At 43.7% G+C, this 23003-nt stretch overlaps 1 protein-coding gene across 1 annotated transcript in view; it reads right to left on the bottom strand.

The window, feature by feature from the left end:
• The window catches only part of SCPEP1 (serine carboxypeptidase 1), a 44755-nt gene that overhangs the window by 17979 nt on the left and 3773 nt on the right, over nt 1-23003 (bottom strand). The window contains exons 3-7 of the mRNA XM_065897325.1: nt 19820-19909; nt 17165-17320; nt 16746-16820; nt 4175-4247; nt 195-232 (exon numbers count right to left, since the gene is read on the bottom strand). Of these exons, the coding sequence (XP_065753397.1) occupies nt 195-232; nt 4175-4247; nt 16746-16820; nt 17165-17320; nt 19820-19909 (432 nt within the window). The remainder of the gene's footprint in view (nt 1-194; nt 233-4174; nt 4248-16745; nt 16821-17164; nt 17321-19819; nt 19910-23003) is intronic.

A 23003-nucleotide genomic window follows, 5' to 3' on the forward strand; every position in this document is an offset into this window, starting at 1 on the left:
TTTAAATTTGTCCCCAAGGCCGGCTGTTGCTTAGGGTCTTTGATTTGATACAGATTATTTGATAAGTCCCTAAGGGGCAATGTCAACCACACAGGCAAACCCAGCTAGCTTTGTCCTTCCTTCGGACAGAGCCAGAAGAGGTCAGCTGGGCTGTTAACCACAGAACGTGCAGAGTTGGGGACTCATCTACTTACCATGCTGTACAAGTAAGGTCCCCAGGAGAGCACTGAATCTAAAGGAAACCACATAATAAAATAAGTTTGTTGTGGCTCTGTCCTCCCCACAAAATACCTAACTAGTTTTCCTTCCAAAGCAGAAAGAGACAGAAGAAATGCAGTGGCTTTGGGTCTGAAGGCTCCTTAACTCACCAGGGCCCATGCAGGGCTGATGTCTCAGTGGCTGGAAGGTGGGGCGAGGCTGTGGGGGTCTTTCTGGTGACTCAGGACTAAATGCTACATTAATTTGGCCTGACAGTGGCACAGCCAGCGAGTCGCCAGGGATGGCACCACAGCCAAGCAGTGCGTGCGCAGTGGAGGCCCTCATTTGCAGGCTTCTAGACTTTGTGACAGCCTAAAATATTTCCCCCACCTTCAGACTTCTGCTCTGCATCCTGCCTGCTCCTCCAATTTGGGGACACCAGCTTCCGTCAAGGAGCTAATTAAGGAAGAAGACTAATGACCTCACAAGTGTCTGTGCTGTAACTGCCAATCAATTCATTTCAATCCTGAAAATGTATTGAGAGTTTACTATGGGCCTAAAGCCAGTAAGGAGCTTTATAAGATATAGACATGAGTAAGACAATACCTGACTTCAAAGAGCATAGTTGTGCTTGTTTTGGACAAGTTCACAACTACCATAACACTAAGTACGGCTAGTGCCATTGAGAGATGTGCCAGAAAAGTAGCAAGGCCCACAACTTTTTTTTTTGGCTTATGTGATTTTCTTCTTCTGTAATTAAAAAAAAAAAAACTGAAGTATAGTTGATTTCCATCAAGGACCATAACTTATAGAGCACATTTGAACACGTCACTCCTTTGCTTAAAAGCCTTCAATGGTTCCCCCTAAGCCCAAGTATCTCAAAGTCTGTTTCAAATAACCCCAGTTCTAAGAATGTTAACCAAAGTATTACAAGGAAAAATGACTTGCAGGTGAAATACCTTTGGGGTTATGCAAAAGACAACATATTTTTATTTTTTACTGCAGGACTTCTCAGAGCCTTTAATGTACCTGTGAACCTTGAGGAAGTGGGACCAGTATTTGGCACTTCTGAAACTTATTTGGCCATGGAGCCCTTTGCATAGCACTTCACTGGACTGGTATTCTTCAGAGCACACCCTGAGAAATGCAGGCACACCAGGTCCTACAGGACCCAGTTGTCATTCACCTCTCCAGCTAAACCATCAAACCTGTGCCTCAGTTTCTGTTGCTTTTTTTTTTTTTTTTGCGGTACGCGGGCCTCTCACTGTTGTGGCCTCTCCCGTTGCAGAGCACAGGCTCCGGACGCGCAGGCTCAGCGGCCATGGCTCACGGGCCCAGCCGCTCCACAGCATGTGGGATCTTCCCGGACAGGGGCACAAACCCGTGTCCCCTGCATCGGCAGGGGGACTCTCAACCACTGCGCCACCTGGGAAGCCCCCCTCAGTTTCTTATAAAGAATCATCTGCAGTTCTCCAATGCATCCCATTCCCTGCTTGATCTAGACCAGGGACTGACAAACTTTTTCTGAAAGAAAGAGATAAATAATAAATATTTCTGGCTTTGCAGGCCAGCTGATCTCTGTTACAACTACTCAACTCTGTTTCGGCAGCCTCCAAACAGTCAGAGGATATGTAAATAAATAGATGTGACTGTGTCCCAGTAAAAACTTTATTTACTAAAGCAGAGTGGCAGGACAGAATTGACTTGGAGGCCGTAGTTGCTGAACTCTGATGCGGACCTCTGATGTCCAGTAGAACTTTCTGCAATGATGGAAATGTTCTACATCTTTTTCTTTTTCTTCCGCACCGCGAGGCTTGTGGGATCGTAGTTCCACGACCAGGGACTGAACCCGTGCCCCCTGCAGTGGAAGCACAGAGTCCTAACCCACTGGACCGCCAGGGAATTCTCAAAAAGTTCTGTATCTGTGTGGTCCAGAACAATAGTCAACAGCCACATGTGGCTATTGGGCACTTTGAAATTGTGGGCAGTACAAATGAAAGATGGAAAATTTTATGTATTTTAATTAATATAAATAGTCATATGTGGCTACGGCTACCATACTGAACTGTGCAGATCTTCTTGAAGGAATGAAGCATGTCTGTGCATCTTTCCTAGCATCCAACAAAACAACTACTCCCTAGAGAGCAATTAATAATTGCTTGTGAAAATTAATAGTACTTCTTCAAAAAAGAGAGTACTTCTGGGGTGGAAGAGTGATACGTAAGGTGGATCTGGAAGAAGGGATCAAGGTGGACCTGGAAGGAGGGATTAAGAGCTGGGCAGGAAGATTCAAAAGGGGAGGTGGGTCACAACAATGTGAATTCGGGAGATTTTGGACCAGATGAAGAGCACATGCAAAGCCATGAGGCTAACTTACTGGTCTCAGGGGAATGCAGGGTAATGGTTAAGTGCATGGATTCCACTGCCTGCTGCCTTCATGTGCATCCTGGCTTTAGCTGTGTGACTTCAGGAAGATTGCTTAACCTCTCTGAGTCTCCATTTCATCACCTCCAAAACTAGGATAATAATACCATCCATCCCATGGAGCTGTTGCAAGCATTAAGCGAAGTTAACACACGAAAAGTGTTTAGTGTTATTAACACAGCTGTGATGAGACCCTCGAAGGAAGTGTGAGGCCAGGACCGTCACTCTGAGTGAGACACCTGTCAGGAAACCTGCTGACTCCCTCACGCCTCAGGTCAAGGCTTCTGCAACATCTTGGCGTCCTAGGAAGTACATCCAGGAAGGAAACACAAAGAGCAGCCCTTTTCACAATGCGGACTGAGCTTTCAGTTCTGTCCTTTAACCCCTGCCCTGGAGATGCCAAGAACGAGGGCAAGAAATAACCATTCCAAGCAGCTTCAGAATGTCTTGAATCCATCAGGGACATGGCTCTGTAACGAGCCAAATCTCTATCTTTTAAGGGGAAAATATTACCTTGTATAAATTATTATTTTTAAAAACCTGAGGCATCATCACAAACCATAGACATACATTTAGAAGAGTTTCGATTAACACATCCGCTCGTGTAACAACCACCCAACGAGAGCCTAAAAAGTTCCTTCGTGTCCCTTTCCAGCTTATTCCCCTCCCCATTTCAGAGGTAACTTCTCTTCTGAAATCTAACTCTACCGTTTGGTTTTGTCTGTGAAAAGTCACCTTTTGTTAGGTTAGGGCAGTAGTTCCTAACTGGGGTGATTTTGTCCCCTGGGGACATTTGGCAATATGTCTGGAGATATTGTTGGTTGCCAAGCTGGGGTGGAAATACTGGCATCTAACGGGTAGAGATGCTGCTAATATCCTTCACTGCACGGGACACCCCTCCCCCACCACAACAAAGAATCACATGACGCTCAAAACATCAACATTGCTGAGATTTAGAAATCCTCACTAGCGTTAACCCTACCACAGTGACTATTTCAGATGCCTGAAGCCACACCTTGGGTGTATACAATCCAAACAACTTTTATCTATACTCCCAACAAGGATGCTCAGGTTATGAAACTTCGAACCTCTGAGTTACAGGACCAGATGGTAGCCCTGTCTCACCATCAAAATGAGCAACAGGTGGGAATTTCACCCCAAATGCTCATGTTAGCATAAGGATGGTGGACAGGACGAGATGACAAACAGACTTGGGTTTGTATCCTGCCCAGGCAACTCATTCTGTGTGTCGGAGGGCAAATTCCATCATCTTTCTACGTCTCTAGAATGTCTTCAACTGTAAAATTTGATTCTTTTGTTGTGAAAATCAAATAAGAGACCTCGGTTCAGCCTGTAGCAGTCCACGGTAGGTGCACTGTGAGTGCTCACTCCTGAATTTCTTGGAATACTCCTGGAGCAAACACTTTCTGTGCTGACTTTTTCAAGGACCCAGAGAATTCCATTGCCTTGTTCTTTGATCTAGATACCACAGCCCAAAGTCCCGAAGGGTAGGGAAAGGGACGTTTAAAATGTCTGAAAATTCCCTACTTACCGATGGGAGAGATCCAGGAATCACCCAAAGCAACCCCGGCAAAGTTGCACTGGATGGTCCCTTGCTGAATGGCCTGAAAGAGAAGCCAAGAAATACCCTTGTCAAGAAGACCCAGGGGCCTCCATCCCTTCCTCAACATGAGGGAGCCAGGCCTTTATACACTGCCTTTCCTGAGCAGAGACAGCTCCTGCCCACCCAGGATACCCTGGATATCCAAAGACAACAAATGCCCACTAGAAGGCAAGGGTAACTCTTTCCTGCTGCCATTTGCAAAATGAGTAGGAACTGTTTGAGTTTTCCCAAGGGTGTTGGCAGGATGTGCGGGGGACCTGGTGTAGCTCCTATCTCTTCCTTAGAAAGGACGCTGGCACTCTTTCCCCTGGAGGTCTCTGATTTCTCACAAGGTGCTCTGGGGGCTCTCTGGGTACAATCGCCACTGTCTCCAGGGGACACTGGAGAGCTGGGGGGCCTCCTCAGAAGGTCCTTGAGGGTGGAATGGATGCCTTAGGACTGGGAACTCATGCCCCCTGCTGCTTTTATCCATTTAAAAGGAATTCATCTGCCCAGTAGCAGAACATTGGAAACAACTGAAATATTTATCAATACGGTGGGCTAAATTAATTATGGTTATTTCCATGGTGCATGATGCAGCTTAAAAAAAGGAATGAGGGGTTTCCCTGGTGGCGCAGTGGTTAAGAGTCCGCCTGCCGATGCAGGGGACACGGGTTCGTGCCCCGGTCCGGGAAGATGCCACGGAGCGCCTGGGCCCGTGAGCCGCAGCCACTGAGCCTATGCGTCTGGAGCCTGTGCTCCGCAACGGGAGAGGCCACAACAGTGAGAGGCCCGCGTACCACAAAAAACAAACGAACAAACAAAAGGAATGAGAAGGCTTTTTATGGTCGAATATAAAAAGATCTCCAGGGTATATTGTTAAAGTAAAAAAGAGACATGTGGAACAGTGTGCAGTATATACAATCATTTGTATAAAAATGGGGGAAAAGAATATACATGAACTAGCTTATATAGGCATGAAATACTCTGAAAAGGTACTGAAAAAACTAACAGAGGTTGCCTTGGGCGGGGGACAGAGGCAAGACGGACATTTTTTTTTTTTTTTTTTGCGGTACGCGGGCCTCTCACTGCTGTGGCCTCTCCCGTTGCGGAGCACAGGCTCCGGACGCGCAGGCCCAGCGGCCATGGCTCACGGGCCCAGCCACTCCGCGGCATGTGGGATCTTCCCGGACCGGGGCACGAACACGTGTCCCCTGCATCGGCAGGCGGACTCTCAACCACTGCGCCACCAGGGAAGCCCGAGACGGAGAATTTTTATAGCATACCTTTTACATATTTTGAATTTTGAATTATGTGAATGCACAGGCTATTCAGAGATCTAAAATAAGAAAACAATGAATAGCCTGACTTTGAACACTGGTAATAAAAGAGAAAAAATTATGCCATTATTTGGCTTTTCCAAAAGGAACTTATTTCAAGTTACTTAAATACTACCAGTTGATGAGGAAAAGTTCCACTTTATAGGAGAATACCAGCTAACAAATGTGAACAAAATGAAGGGAGGAGAAAACCATCATTTGGAAACTCCTAATGAAATTACTGACTTGCGTAAGAATTAAAAATTGATGTTAAAACCATTATTCAGTGAAAGATGGATGAAGAACTGGACATCCATGTCAGGTGAAAATAACACCACTCAGATCATTTTCTGTCCAGGCGGAGGGTACAGGAGTCCAATGGAGGGATCAGACTAGATCTGGTTATTATGTGCCCTCTGATTCAAAGCAAAATGAAGTGCACAACATCCCCTACGTCAGAGGCTGGCAATTTTTTCTATAAGGGGCAGATATTAAATATTCTAGGCTTTGTAGAACAAAAGTCTACTACATTGCAGTTACTCAACTCTACCACTGCACTGCTAAAGCAGCCACAAGCAATATGTAAACAAGTGAGAGTTCTAATGAAACTTTATTTGTGGAGGAGCTTCAAGATGGCGTAAGAGTAAGATGTGGAAACCACCTTCCTCCCCACAAATACATCAGAAATACATCTACATGTGGAACAACTCCTACAGAACACCCACTGAACGCTGGCAGAAGACCTCAGACCTCCCAAAAGGCAAGAAACTCCCCATGTACCTGGGTAGGGCAAAAGAAAAAAGAGACAAAAGAATAGGGACGGCACCCGCACCAGGGGTGGGAGCTGTGAAGGAGGAAAGGTTTCCACACACTAGAAGCCCCTTCGCGGGCGGAGACTGTGGGTGGCGGTGGGGGAAAGCTTTGGAGAGCACAGCAACAGGGGTGCGGAGGGCAAAGCGGGGAGAGATTCCCACACAGAGGATCGGTGCCGACCAGCACTCACCAGCCCGAGAGGCTTGCCTGCTCACCCGCTGGAACAGGCGGGGGCTGGAAGCTGAGGCTCGGGCTTCGGAGGTCAGATCCCAGGGAGAGGACTGGGGTTGGCGGCGTGAACACAGCCTGAAGGGGGCTAGTGCACCACAGCTAGACGGGAGGGAGTCCAGGAAAAGTCTGGAGCTGCCGAAGAGACAAGAGACTTTTTCTTGCCTCCGTTTCCTGGTGCGCGAGGAGAGGGGATTAAGAACGCTGCTTAAAGGAGTTCCAGAGATGGGCGTGAGCTGCGGCTATCAGCGCGGACCCCAGAGACGGGCGTGGGACGCTAAGGCTGCTGCTGCCGCCACCACCAAGAAGCCTGTGTGTGAGCACAGGTCACTCTCCACACCTCTCCTCCCAGGAGCCTGAGCAGCCCGCCACTGCCAAGGTCCCGGGATCCAGGGACAACTTCCCCGGGAGAACACACATTGTGCCTCAGGCCGGTGCAACGTCACGCCGGCCTCTGCCGCCGCAGGCTCGCCCCGCATCCTCACCCCTCCCTCCTCCCTGCCTGAGTGAGCCAGAGCCCCCGAATCACCTGCTCCTTTAACCTCATCCTGTCTGAGCGGGAACAGATGCCCTCAGGCGACCTACACAAAGAGGCGGGGCCAAATCCAAACCTGAACCCCGGGAACTGTGCGAACAGAGAAGAGAAAGGGAAATCTCTCCCAGCAGCCTCAGGAGCAGCGGATTAAATCTCCACAATCAACTTGATGTACCCTGCATCTGTGGAACACCTGAATAGACAACGAATCATCCCAAATTGAGGAGGTGGACTTCGGGAGCAATGATATATATATATTTTTTCCCCTTTTTCTCTTTTTGTGAGTGTGTATGTGTATGCTTCTGTGTGTGATTTTGTCCGTATAGCTTGGCTTTTACAATTTGTCCTAGGGTTCTGTCTGTCCATTTTTTTTTCCCTAGTATAGTTTTTAACACTTGTTATCATTTCTGGATTTGTTTTTTGGTTTGGTTGCTCTCTCCTTTCTTTCTTTCTCTTTTTTTTTTTATTACTTTAAAAAATTTTTAATAATTATTTTTAATTTTAATGACTTTGTTTTATTTTACTTTATTTTATCTTCTTCTTTCTTTCTTTTCACCCTTTTATTCTGAGCCGTGTAGATGATGGGCTTTTTGTGCTTCAGCCAGGCGTCAGGGCTGTGCCTCTCAGGTGGGAGAGCCAAGTTCAGGACACTGATCCACAAGAGACCTCCCAGCACCACGTAGTATCATATGGCGAAAATCTCCCAGAGATCTCCATCTCAACACCAAGACCCAACGCCACTCAACAACCACCAAGCTACAGTGCTGGACACCCTATGCCAAACAACTAGCAAGACAGGAACACAGCCCCACCCATTAGCAGAGAGGCTGCCTAAAATCATAATAAGGCCACAGACACCACAAAACACAACACCAGATGTGGACCTGCCCAACAGAAAGACAAGATCCAGCCTCATCCACCAGAACACAGGCACTAGTTCCCTCCACCAGGAAGCCTACACAACCCACTGAACCAACCTTAGCCACTGGGGACAGACACCAAAAACAACAGGAACTACGAACCTGCAGCCTGCTAAAAGGAGACCCCAAACACAGTAAGATAAGCAAAACGAAAAGACAGAAAAACACACAGCAGATGAAGGAGCAAGGTAAAAACCCACCAGACCTAACAAATGAAGAGGAAATAGGCAGTCTACCTGAAAAAGAATTCAGAATAATGATAGTAAAGATGATCCAAAATCTTGGAAATAGAATAGAGGAAATGCAAGAAACATTTACCAAGGACCTAGAAGAACTAAAGAGGAAACAAACAATGATGAACAACACAACAAATGAAATTTAAAATTCTCTAGAAGGGGTCAGTAGCAGAATAACTGAGGCAGAAGAACGGATAAGTGACCTGGAAGATGAAATAGTGGAAATAACTACCGCAGGGCAGAATAAAGAAAAAAGAATGAAATAATTGAGGACAATCTCAGAGACCTCTGGGACAACATTAAACGCACCAACATTCGAATTATAGGGGTCCTAGAAGAAGAAGAGAAATAGAAAGGGACTGAGAAAATATATGAAGAGATTATAGTTGAAAACTTCCCTAATTTGGGAAAGGAAATAGTTAATCAAGTCCAGGAAGCACAGAGAGTCCCATACGGATAAATACAAGGAGGAACATGCCAAGACACATACTAATCAAACTATCAAAAATTAAATACAGGGCATCCCTGGTGGTGCAGTGGTTGGGAGTCCGCCTGCCGACGCAGGGGACACGGGTTCGTGCCCTGGTCTGGGAAGATCCCACATGCCGCGGAGTGGCTGGGCCCATGAGCCATGGCCGCTGAGCCTGTGCATCCGGAGCCTGTGCTCCGCAATGGGAGAGGCCACAGCAGTGAGAGGCCCGCGTACCACAGAAAGAAAAGAAAAAGAGAATTAAATACAAAGAAAAAATATTAAAAGCAGCAAGGGAAAAACAACAAATAACACACAAGGGAATCCCCATAAGGTTAACAGCTGATCTTTCAGCGGAAACTCTGCAAGCCAGAAGGGGGTAGCAGGACATATTAAACTGATGAAGGAGAAAAACCTACAACCAAGATTACTTGAACCAGCAAGGATCACATTCAGATTTGACAGAGAAATTAAAACCTTTACAGATAAGCAAAAGCTAAGAGAATTCAGCACCACCAAACCAACTTTAGAACAAATGCTAAAGGAACTTCTCTAGGCAGGGAACACAAGAGAAGGAAAAGACCTATAATAACAAACCCAAAACAATTAAGAAAATGGTCATAGGAACATACATATCGATAATTACCTTAAATGTAATTTAACCAAAAGACATAGACTGGCTGAATGGATACAAAAAGAAGACCCATATATATGCTGTCTACAAGAGACCCACTTCAGACCTAGGCACACATACAGACTGAAAGTGAGGGGATGGAAAAAGATATTCCATGCAAATGGAAATCAAAAGAAAGCTGGAGTAGCAATTCTCATATCAGACAAAATAGACTTTAAAAAAAGACTATTACAAGAGACAAAGAAGGACATTACATAATGATCAAGGGATCAATCCAAGAAGAAGATATAACAATTGTAAATATTTATGTACCCAACATAGGAGCACCTCAATACATAAGGCAAATACTAACAGCCATAAAAGGGGAAATCGACAATAACACAATCATAGTAGGGGACTTTTAACACCCCACTTTCAGAAATGGACAGATCATCCAAAATGAAAATAAATTAAAAAACACAAGCTTTAAATGATACATTAAACAAGATGGGCTTAATTGATATTTATAGGACATTCCATCAAAAACAACAGAATACACATTTTTCTCAGGTGCTCATGGAACATTCTCCAGGATAGATCATATCTTGGGTAACAAATCAAGCCTTGGTATTTAAGAAAATTGAAATCGTATCAAGTATCTTTCCTACCACAATGCTATGAGACTAGATATCAATTACAGGAAAAAAATCTATAAAAAAATACAAACACATGGAGGCTAAACTTAATTCAAACTTAATAAACTTAATACAAACTTAATAAACTTAATACAAACACATTGAGGCTATACTTAATAACCAAAAGATCACTGAAGAAATGAAAGAGCAAATCAAAAAATACCTAAAAACAAATGACAATGAAAACACAATGACCCAAAACCTATGGGATGCAGCAAAAGCAGTTCTAAGAGGAAAGTTTATAGAAATACAATCCTACCTTAAGAAACAAGAAACATCTCAAATAAACAACCTAACCTTACACCTAAAGCAATTAGAGAAAGCAGAACAAAAGAACCCTAAAGTTAGCAGTAGGCAAGAAATCATAAAGATCAGATCAGGAATAAACGAAAAAGAAATGAAGGAAACGATAGCAAAGACCAATAAAACTAAAAGCTGGTTCTTTGAGAAGATACACAAAATTGATAAACCATTAGCCAGACTCATCAAGAAAAAAAGGGAGAAGACTCAAATCAATAGAATTAGAAATGAAAAAGAAGTAAAAACTGACACTGCAGAAATACAAAGGATCATGAGAGATTACTACAAGCAACTCTATGCCAATAAAACAGACAACCTGGAAGAAATGGACAAATTCTTAGAAATGCACAACCTGCCAAGACTGAACCAGGAAGAAATAGAAAATATGAACAGACCAATCACAAGCAATGAAATTGAAACTGTGATTAAAAATCTTCCAACAAACAAAAGCCCAGGACCAGATGGCTTCACAGGTGAATTCTATCAAACGCTTAGAGAAGAGCTAACACCTATCCTTCTCAAACTCTTCCAAAATATAGCAGAGGGAGGAATACTCCCAAACTCATTTTACGAGGCCACCATCACCCTGATACCAATGCCAGACAAAGATGTCAGAAAGAAAGAAAACTACAGGCCAATATCACTGATGAACATAGATGCAAACATCCTCAACAAAACACTAGCAAACAGAATGCAACAGCACATTAAAAGGATCATACACCATGATCAAATGGGGTTTATTCCAGGAATGCAAGGATTTTTCAATATATGCAAATCAATCAATGTGATACACCACATTAACAAACTGAAGGAGAAAAACCATATGATCCTCTCAATTGATGCAGAGAAAGCTTTTGACAAAATTCAACACTGATTTATGATAAAAACCCTCCAGAAAGTAGGCATAGAGTGAAATTTCTTCAACATAATAAAGGCCGTCTATGACAAACCCACAGCCAACATCATCCTCAATGGTAATAAACTGAAACCATTTCCACTAAGATCAGGAACAAGACAAGGTTGCCCACTCTCACCACTCTTATTCAACATAGTTTTGGAAGTTTTAGCCACAGCAATCAGAGAAGAAAACGAAATAGAAGGTATCCAAATCGGAAAAGAAGTAAAGCTGTCACTGTTTGCAGATGACATGAAACGTAGAGACGTGTACACAGAGAATCCTAAAGATGCTACCAGAAAACTATGAGAGGTAATCGATGAATCTGGTAAAGTAGCAGGATACAAAATTAATGCACAGAAATCTCTTGCATTCCTATACACTAATGATGAAAAATCTGAAAGTGAAATTAAGAAAAGACTCCCATTTACTACCACAACAAAAAGAATAAAATATCTAGGAGTAAACCTACCTAAGGAGACAAAAGACCTGTATGCAGAAAATTATAAGACACTGATGAAAGAAATTAAGGATGATACAAATAGATCGAGAGATACATGTTCTTGGATTGGAAGAATCAACATTGTGAAAATGATTGTACTACCCAAAGCAATCTACAGACTCAATGCAATCCCTATCAAACTAACACTGGTATTTTTCACAGAACTAGAACAAAAAATTTCACAAGTTGTATGGAAATACAAAAGACCCCAAGTAGCCAAAGCAATCTTGAGAACAAAAAACACAGCTGGAGGAATCAGGCTCCCGGACTTCAGGCTACACTACAAAGCTACAGTAATCAAGACAGTACGGTACTGGCATAAAAACATAAATATATATCAATGGAACAGGACAGAAAGCCCAGAGATAAACCCACGCACATATGGTCACCTTATCTTTGATAAAGGAGGCAAGAATATACAGTGGAGCAAAGACAGCCTCTTCAATAAGTGGTGCTTGGAAAACTAGACAGCTACATGTAAAAGAATGAAATTAGAACACTCCCTAACACCATACACAAAAATAAGCTCAAAATGGATTAAAGACCTAAATGTAGCGCCAGACACTATCAAACTCTTAGAGGAAAACATAGGCAGAACACTACATGACATAAATCACAGCAAGATCCTTTTTGATGCACCTCCTAGAGAAATGGGAAAAAAAACAAAAATAAACAAATGGGACCTAATGAAACTTAAAAGCTTTTGCACAGCAAAGGAAACCATAAACAAGGCAAAAAGAGAACCCTCAGAATGGGAGAAGATATTTGCAAATGAAGCAACTGACAAAGGATTAATCTCCAAAATTTACAAGCAGGTCATTCAGCTCAATATCAGAAAAACTAACAACCCAGTCCAAAAATGGGCAGAAGACCTAAATAGACATTTCTCCAAAGAAGATATATAGATTGCCAAGAAACACATGAAAGAATGCTCAACATCATTAATCATTAGAGAAATGCAAATCAAAACTACAATGAGATATCATCTCACACCGGTCAAAATGGCCATCATCAAAAAATGTACAAACAATAAATACTGGAGAGGGTGGGGAGAAAAGGGAACCCTCTTGCACTGTTGGTGGGAATTTAAATTGATACCACCACTATGGAGAACAGTATGGAGGTTCCTTAAAAAACTAAAAATAGAACTACCATACGACCCAGCAATCCCACTACTGGGCATATACCCTGAGAGAACCATAATTCAAAAACAGTCATGTACCAAAATGTTCATTGCAGCTCTATTTACAATAGCCCGGAGATGGAAACAACCTAAGTGTCCATCAACAGAGGAATGGATAAAGAAGACGTGGCACATATATACAATGGAATATTACTCAGCCATAAAAAGAAACGAAATTGAGTTATTTGTAGTGAGGTGGATGGACCTAGAGTCTGTCATACAGATTGAAGTAAGTCAGAAAGAGAAAAGCAAATACCATATTCTAACACACATATATGGAACATTAAAAAAAAAAAAAGTTCTGAAGAACCTAGGGGCAAGACGGGAATAAAAACACAGACCTAGTAGAGCATGGACTTGAGGATATGGGGATAGAGAAGGGTAAGCTGGGACAAAGTGAGAGAGTGGCATGGACATATATACACTCCCAAATGTAAAATAGATAGCTAGTGGGAAGCAGCCACAAAGCACAGGGAGATCAGCTTGGTGCTTTTTGACCACCTAGAGAGGTGGGATAGGGAGGGTGGGAGGGAGGGAGATGCAAGAGGGAAGAGATATGTCGACATATGTATATGTATAACTGATTCACTTTGTTATAAAGCAGAAACTAACACACCATTCTGTAAGCAATGTAAAGCAATTATACTCCACTAAAGATGTTAAAAAAAATAAAATAAAAATTACAAAAAAACCCAGCTTTATTTGTGGACCTTGAAATTTGATTTTCACACAATTTTCATGTGTCATGAAATATTATTATTCTTTTAATCCACCCCACCCCACCACTGACACTTGATAATGTAAAATCCATTCTTGGCTCATGGGTCGTATAAAAAGCAGGTGGAAAAAAAAAAAGAAAAAAAAAAAAAAAAAAAGCAGGTGGTGGACTGAATTTGACCTATAGGCCATCGTTTCCTGAAATCTGATCTATTATAATATATTCTCTCCAAAACTTTTACCTTGAATGCATCAGGCCTTTAACTACGACCTCCAGTTTTGTAGGAAACACCATGAAGAGAGGAATAAACTAAATTACACCATGAAGATGCTACCACACAATTCCAGAAAATGGGATATTCTGTTAGTCTGGTTTCTTTATCAAATGGGGGTCATAAAAAAGGAACTGTGTTAGATGAAAATGGACTTTAGGGACATCCCAGCCACATGTAATTCACGGATCTGGACTGAGTCCTGGCTTAAACAAACTGACCACAAAGGATGTGTTGGGATTACTAAAGCCTGAATATTTGAGATGAAAATTTACTGAAGTAGGAAAGGGAGGACTAGTGACGGAAGGAAGCAGGCTACAGACATTACGTATACTACTATCTCCTATTGGTTAAAAAATTTACTTATTTCTAAAAGCGCAGAAAAAGATTTAAAGGCTATACACTGAGGTGTTAACAATGGTGATCTCTTTTTAATTTTTAAAATTTGTGCTTGCTGTATTTTCTAATTTTCTGTTATGCACCTATACTGCTTCTTATAAAAGGTTCATTTTTAAAGAGAATTAATAAATCTTAAAAAAAAGCTCATACTGTATAACACGAGGAATATAGCCAATATTTTACTATAAATAGAGTATAATCTTTATAAATTGTGAATCACTATATTGTATATGTGTAACTTATATAATATTGTACATCAACTATACTTCAATTTAAAAAAGCTCATACAAGCTCACTGTAAAAAGTTTAATCACAGAAGGAGACAGGAGAAAATGTGGAAAAACTTCTACCTCTGCCCCACCTGCACCCTCACGCTCACTAACCAGTTAACATGGTATATATCCTTCTAACTCCTTTCTTTGTTTTCAGAAGCATATATACATACATACATGTATACATATGCACAGATCTACCCATTCTTTCTGATGGCTTCAAAGTGTCCATCACGGAAGGATCCACGTATTTCAGTCAAGTAATCCTCTACACACAGCCACTGATCTTGTTTTCCGTTTATGGACATTATAAGCAACGATGAACTTAACATCCTCTGACACACACACATGTATAAGTATTCCCACAGGACAGATTCCTGGAAGTGCAATTATTGGGTCGAAGGGCACATACATTTTAAAAGTTTATAGATACTGCCAAAGTGCCCTTTTACAATGATTTACCAATTTTCATTCCCATCAAACGTGCACAAGAGCACTTATTTGCCTGACTGCTTACCAAAACTGGGGGTTACCAAATTTTTACTTTATTTTATTTGTTTTTTTGGCCATGCCACGTGGCATGCGGGATCTTAGTTCCCCGACCAGGAATCGAACCCGTGCCCCCTGCAGTGGAGGCGTGGAGTGCTAATCACTGGACCCCCAGAGACCTCCCACCAATTTTTAAAAATATTTGCAAATCTCACAGATTTGACTTACTACTAAAAGTTGAACATTGTTCACATGTCCATAGGCAGTTTGCATTTCTTCTATAAATTGTTTGCCCATATTTTCTGGCCAATATCCTAGTAGAATATTATCTTTTTTTTTTTTTTTTTTTTTTTTGGCGCGGTACGCGGGCCTCTCACTGTTGTGGCCTCTCCCGTTGCAGAGCACAGGCTCCGGACGTGCAGGCTCAGCGGCCATGGCTCACGGGCCTAGCCGCTCTGCGGCATGTGGGATCTTCCCGGACTGAGGCACGAACCCGTGTCCCCTGCATCGGCAGGCGGACTCTCAACCACTGCGCCACCAGGGAAGCCCCCTAGAATATTATCTTTTTTAATGGACTTATTGATGTGAATACTACTTCTACTATATATTTATTTGTGTGTATATATCTTTTAAAATTGTTTATGAAACTCTAATTACTTTTGAATTTCTATGTGGTCTAAATACGTCAAACTTACTCTTTTTGCTTTTGGGTGTTTCATCTTATGAAGGAAAAGCAAGTTTTTTGTACCCAAGATTATAAAACTTTTCTCCTATATTTTCAGGTTCTCTTACAGTTTTGATTTTTATGTTTAGATTTTTAATCTATCAAGAACTGATGTTTTGGGGCTTCCCTGGTGGCACAGTGGTTAAGAATCCACCTGCCAATGCAGGGGACACGGGTTCAAGCCCTGGTCTGGGAAGAACCCACATGCCGCGGAGCAACTAAGTCCGTGCACCACAACTACTGAGCCTGTGCTCTAGAGCCCGCGAGCCACAACTACTGAAACCCGCTCGCCTAGAGCCTGTGCTCTGCAACAAGAGAAGCCACTGCAATGAGAAGCCCACTCAATGCAACAAAGAGTAGCCCCTGCTCGCCACAACTAGAGAAAGCCTGTGGACAGCAATAAAGACCCAATGCAGCCAAAAATAAAATAAATAAATTAAATTAAAAAAAAAAAGAACTGATGTTTCATGTAAGGCAAGAATCTAACTTTACTATTTTCCAAAGTGATAGCCACTTGTCTCCATATCATTTATTGAACATTCTGTTTTCCTCAATGATTTGAAATACCACCTTATCATTTATATATGTTCATATGTAAGTATGATACATATGTATGTTATAAACATACACAGATACATATATGCGTATACATAAGTATATATAAAATATGTTTCTAGATTCTTTAGCCTGATGAATGTATCTGCATTTCTCTGTTGCTATGCCAGCCCCAAATTGCTTTACTCGCTTAGCTGTATAGCCTGTTCGATATCTGGTGGGGCAAACTTCATTGTTCTTTTTGAAACTTTTCATGGTTATTATTACAGACTTACTCTGTATGTACAAGGTCCTATTCAAAGAATATTCAATTATCAGGTGACTATAACAAGAAAGATAATCAGTTTCTGTCCAACATCAAAACAAAGTCATCTTCCTTGTTACCTTATAAAGTTCTAGAGCAATGCCAGCAGCCATTTTTCCTCCATAGGACTCTGAGAAAATGTAGAATGGAATCGTCTAGGAAGAAAAGGAATTTACAAAGAATTAAATATCCTGAATGTCTTTTAATTCACACGAATCAATTTCAAATTTCTATTGCATGTAATGGCCAGACAAAACAAATCTGCTTTTGCTGATCTTTCCTCCCATATCTGATTATTAGGTTTAATTAGAATACTGGCTGCAGGGTCATTTTTTTCAAGCTAAAACCACCTTTAGTGATGACTGAAACAGAAGCCCACAATCTGATCCTGGGTGCAAAAAGGTTTTCTCTGGAATCAGCTAGGCATGTAACTCTCGGGGAAGTTTGCATCTGATAGATGCAGTGCTGCAACTGTCAGCCCCCATCTGAGCTTGCTTACCTGGAATTCTTTGTGGCGTTCAAAGAAAGTCTTCAGAAGAACCATCATGTCTGATGCCACCATGGCCAGGTCTTTGGTGTACGCGTCACTCTTGTTCACATAACTGAACCCAGTGCCCACTGGGTTATCCACAAACAGGAGACTGGCCGACTGGAGCTACAAGCCACAGAGGAAAGTCAAATGTTGCAATCAGGGGCTCCCCTGGTGACGCAGTGGTTGAGAGTCCGCCTGCCAATGCAGGGGACACGGGTTCGTGTCCCGGTCCGGGAAGATCCCACATGCCGCGGAGCTGCTGGGCCCGTGAGCCATGGCTGCTGAGCCTGCGCGTCAGGAGCCTGTGCTCTGCAACGGGAGAGGCCACAACAGTGAGATGCCCGCGTACCCAAAAAAATAATAATAACAAAATGTTGCAATCAGCCAGCCAGTCACCAACTATCTTTTGATCACCTTATATGAGCTCAACAAAAACCACACATGTGAGGATATCAGTGTGCTTATGATGTTACTAAAATGGATTAAAAAAAAAAATTGGGGGGCTTCCCCTCGTGGTGCAGTGGTTGAGAGTCCGCCTGCCGACGCAGGGGACATGGGTTCGTGCCCCGGTCCGGAAAGATCCCACATGCCGTGGAGCAGCTGGGCCCGTGAGCCATGGCCGCTGAGCCTGTGCGTCCAGAGCCTGTGCTCCGCAACGGGAGAGGCCACAACAGTGAGAGGCCTGCGTACCACAAAAAAAAAAAAAAAAAAAATATTGGAACAGGAACACAGACTAGTATAGCAAAGAAAGGCAAAGAAAAGGAGAGGCAAGAAGGAAAAATTAACATATACACAGGGATCGAAGCATCTAGGCTGTTACTTTCAGACACTACAAATGTCCTGAATGTAATTCATTCGTGCAGGTAGAACCATGCAGTGTCAGTCTGAGCAACAGCTCGATGCAGTGAGAGGTCGGAATACCACACGTCTGTTTTCTTCAAGATGAATCCAGTTTCCACATTGGCCTGGCTTTGCTGAACACTACAAGAACAGAATTTATTCTAACACCTTTCCCAAAGAGGTTTAGAGTTATAGAATTTTACATCCTGAAGGATCCCTAGTGATGGCACACTACAGCCATGTCCTTTACTGATCAGGACATTAAAGCCCAGAAAGGCCCAGGACTTGTCCAAGGTCACAAAGTTAGATAGGTAATGGCAGCATCAGGACCAAGGCCAGCATCTCCTCACTTCTTGTTCAGGCTCTCTGCCCCAGTCACATTACCCTATTAGTCGTGGGAGGCTTGGGGACAAGCCAGTGGGGTACTCTGCTACTGGAAGTGAGTATGTGAATGTTCTAGGCTGAGGGAACAGCATGTGCAAAGGCCCTGAGGCAAGAGTAAGTAAAATGTGCTTAAAGAAGACCAGTATGGAGACAGACAAGAAAATCAAAGGGCTCAGAGGGGATCTTCAGGTGGAGGTGCTCCCGCACTGAGTCTTAGAGGTGAGTATGGTGAGCTAGGTGTGACCGGGTGACCAAAGGAATGAAGTGCAAGCCCAGGAATGGCCCACGCAGAGGCCTCAAGGAGAGTGCACGTGGAGAGAAGCTGGGAGGTGTGGCTAGCAGAAGCCAGTTTACGCCCAGGAATCTGGATCCGATCTTTGGGGAACTGAAAGACAGTAAACTAAGGAGTGACTGGCATTGGAGGGTTTCACCCAAGCACCATGTGGGAAGTGGATTGGGGGTGGGGGGGGCATTTTGAAAGCACCCGTGAGAGGCGATGGAAAAGGGGTGGATGAAGAATATTAACAACACTTGGGTATTAAACATAGAGCTACCATAGGACCCAGCAATTCCCCACCGCCCTGCCAAATTGAAAATAGGGGCCCAAACAAATATTTGTATGCTAACGTTCCCTGCGTTACTCACAACAGCCAAAAGGTGAAAACAACCTTAGTGTCCATCAACAGATGGGAGAGGAGCAGAGGAGAAGCACAGAGCAGAGGGTGGCCACCAGCTGGGAGCAACAGCCCCACCCTGCCCACTGGTGTGGTTTTACCCACCAGTGTTTGGCAGCCTGGAGGAAAGGGCTGAGCAGGTGGACAGGGGGACTGACCCCAGGCTGGGCGTGGCAAGGATGCGGAGGGAGAAGAATGAGGGAACCAGGGGTGGGGGTTAGGTAACGAAGTAAAGCGAAGAATGAGGGGGGGGGGGTGAGACAGAGAACTAGAGAGACATCAAAAGGGCAGAGGACAAGGGGTTTGAAGTCCTGAGGAAGACAAGAATGGAAGTAGGAGAGTAGGAGGGGAAAGGATTGCAGGTTGTGGCCAGAAGGTGGGACCCTGGTGTCTCAGATTGCAGGGATGGCCAATATGTGGGTAATGACAAGGTCCAGGGGGTCTGCTAGAGTAGACAGAGGTTTCTGCAGGCAAGTGGAGAGAAAGGTCACCGAGTTGGGAAGGTGGCCAGTGTGGGATAAGCTGTCCCAAGAAATGGAAGAGGCTGGCCAAAGAGGAAGCCTGTGGACAAGTACGCAAGGTCCCCCTGGACACAGAGGAAGAGGGAGGGGGTGGAGTGGGATCGCTCAACTTGTGACGCCACCCAGAATGGGGTAGGGCTGGGTGGGACTCAGCCTGGGGGAGGCCACACGGCAGTTTGAGTTCGAGGCCTTCCTCACTGTACCCAAGTAGTTCTTCGTGGTTTGAGATCTCTGTCAAGGGGCCCGATTTCCTCAAAGTTCCCAAATCCAGTGCTGGAACCACCTGGACCACCCTGTGAAAGCAAAAGAAACAAACAAACAAAAATAAAGTCAGAGAAAATGTTAGTCAAACCTTCGTCACTACAACAATGACCCCATTCACTATAAACAATTTATGAGTCAGTGATGGCTGGGTCAACCTTACACACAGGACACAACTGATCCAGTGTCTGCACTAACTGAGCCCCCTGGTAACTGCTCAAGTCTTTCTAAAAAAAGGAAGCAACCGGGCTAAGAGCCCCCAGAGGGAACGTTCCTACCTCTGATTCTCTGAGCTTGAGCCTTGGCCTCACGTGGGGTTTGCTGACCTCAAAACATCTCGTCCAAACCTCTCCCTTCAAAGATGAGCAGTATGGCCCAGAGAGGGAACGTGGCAATTAGGGGCTCCACCAGGACTGGACCCGGGGCCTTGTGACCCTCCACCACCCTCTCCTCAGTGTCCCTGAGGATTTACAAGGGACCCAGACTGAGGGGCAGTTTGATCAAGATGATCCCCAGGATATAACATAGTAAATGCGGAAGTCCCTGGGCAGGAAGCACTCAACACTGTGGGCATCCAAGGCCAGGGGCGAGGCAGGATTCTGAACAGAAGCTCAGTGCTGGGGGCCCAGACAATGGGAGGCAGAGGTTCTATGGCTCCTAAGGGCTAAGAGAGGGGAGGAGGTCCTTCAGGAGATGGTCAGGGGTAAGGACGGTCAGTGCTTTTCTGGACAAAACCTCAGGGGTCAGCTGAGCCAACAGGATAGGCCGAGGGCCTTGAATAAAAGGATGCTGTCTCCCTGTGCAAGATGGTTAGGAAAGGGAGATACACAATGATGGAAGGAAACAGCTCAGGCAAAACAGAAACCAGGGCAATCTGTACAGGGAAATCTAAAGGAAAAAAAAAGACAACATAGAGTCAGGGCTCAGGGGTAACTAAAGGACCCCAACAGAGAGTTTATGAAACTACTGAATGTTTTGAACCGACACCAAGCTAACTATTATAAAACTGGGAGGCTATAAATCCCTCTAAGCAATGTCCTCACCATCGACAGAATGAAAAGACCTATGGAACGGGAGAAAATAGTTGCAAATGATACGACCAATAAGGGGTTAATATCCAACATATATGAACAGCTCATATAACTCAACATCAAAAAAACAAACAACCTGATTAAAAAATGGGCAGAAGAACTCAATAGACATTTTTCCAAAGAGGAAATGCAGGTAGCCAGCATGTACATGAAAAGATGCTCAACACTGCTAATCATCAGGGAAACGCAAACCAAAACCATAATGAGATACCACCTCACACCTGTCAGAATGGCTATCATCAAAAAGACCACAAATAACAAATGTTGGCGAGGATGTGGAGAAAAGGGAATCCTTGTAACACTGTCGGTGGGAATGTAAATTGGTGCAGCCACTGTGGAAAACAGTATCGAGGTTTCTCAAAAAACTAAAAATAGGGGCTTCCCTGGTGGCGCAGTGGTTGAGAGTCCGCTTGCCGATGCAGGGGACGCAGGTTCGTGCCTGGTCCGGGAAGATCCCACATGGCGTGGAGCGGCTGGGCCCGTGAGCCATGGCCGCTGAGCCTGCGCGTCCGGAGCCTGTGCTCCGCGGTGGGAGAGGCCACAGCAGTGAGAGGCCCGCGTACCGCAAAAACAAAAACAAACAAAAAAAAAAAACTAAAAATAGAACTACCACATGATCCAGTGATTCCACTCCTGAGTATATATTTGAAAAAAACATAAACACTAATTTGAAAAAATACATGCACCCTAATGTTCATAGAAGCATTATTTATAATAGCCAAGATATGGAAGCAACCTAAGGGCCCACCAACAGATGAATGGATAAAGAAGATGCGGTATATATATATACAATGGAATACTACTCAGCCATAAAAAAGAATGAAATTTTGCCAACTGCAGCAACATGATTGGACTTTGAGGGTATTATGCTAAGTGAAATAAGTCAGACAAAGAAAGACAAACACTGTATGATGTCACTTATATGGAAAATCTAAAAAATACAACAAACTAGTGGCTGTAACAGAAAAGAAGCAGACTCACAGATACAGAGAGCAAACTAGTGGTTACCAGGGGGGAGAGGGAAGGGAGGGGGGAATGTAAAGGAAGGGGATTAAGAGATACAAACCACTACGTATAAAATAAACTACAAGGATATATTGTACAACACGGGGAATATAGCCCATATTTATAGAAATATAAATGGAGTAGAACCTTTAAAAATTGTGAATCACTATACTGTATACCTGTAACATATAATACTGTACACCAACTATTCTTCAATTAAAAAAAAAGCAAAGCAAAAAACAAAAACAAAATAAAATAAAAGCAAGGGTCCTTGAGTGAAAGCTGGGCCCCTTTTTCCTAGTGGACTTACTGGGCTGGGATAGGACCAAAGTGAAAGGAGAGAAGCTGGAATCCTAGAGGTATGGTCTTTGTGGGAGAAATCCCATTCTCCTGTTCTGTTCTACTTGATAACATACCACTGCAAAATCTCTTTGTCTAGAACTTTGGGATAGGGGTACTGTCATGGCCCGGGACTATGCAGTGACTCTGAAATATGGCAAGTGTGTCCAAGGACAAACTAAAACGCTTAAATGACCTGAAAGTGTACCTAAAGTAGCACACTACATCACTCAGAGCTACTCCACTCAGATGACGTGACCTTGATTCCCAAAGACCTGTCCAGAGAAGTCAGTGCATGGATTCTCAGTAGGCTGCTAAGAGAGATCTCCTTTTAACCTGAATTAATTATTTCTTCCTTAATCATACGCTTTTCCCCTTCCCTTGGGCCTCTGAGGAGATGAAGAGCAGGACAGTGAACCAGTTGATAACCATCAAACAGCATCTCAGCTCACAGAAACCAAAGGTCACAAACTGCACGGTCTTGAGGGGCCAGAAGTACACCACACGGAGCAGAGAGGGCAGGTGGGTCCCCTCCCCCAGAAGCTCCTCCCTGTGTGCAGGAGGGGCCCCACCACTCCGCTCCGGGACAGCAAGTTCAGGCCCCAAGTAATCGCATCTCATGGTTTTTGGAAAAAGGAAGGAAACGTCTTGATTTGTAAATGTTGGCAACGCATTCAAATAAGACAACTGC

The sequence above is a fragment of the Phocoena phocoena genome, chromosome 19 (assembly GCF_963924675.1).
Source record: "Phocoena phocoena chromosome 19, mPhoPho1.1, whole genome shotgun sequence".
Taxonomy (NCBI): domain Eukaryota; kingdom Metazoa; phylum Chordata; class Mammalia; order Artiodactyla; family Phocoenidae; genus Phocoena; species Phocoena phocoena.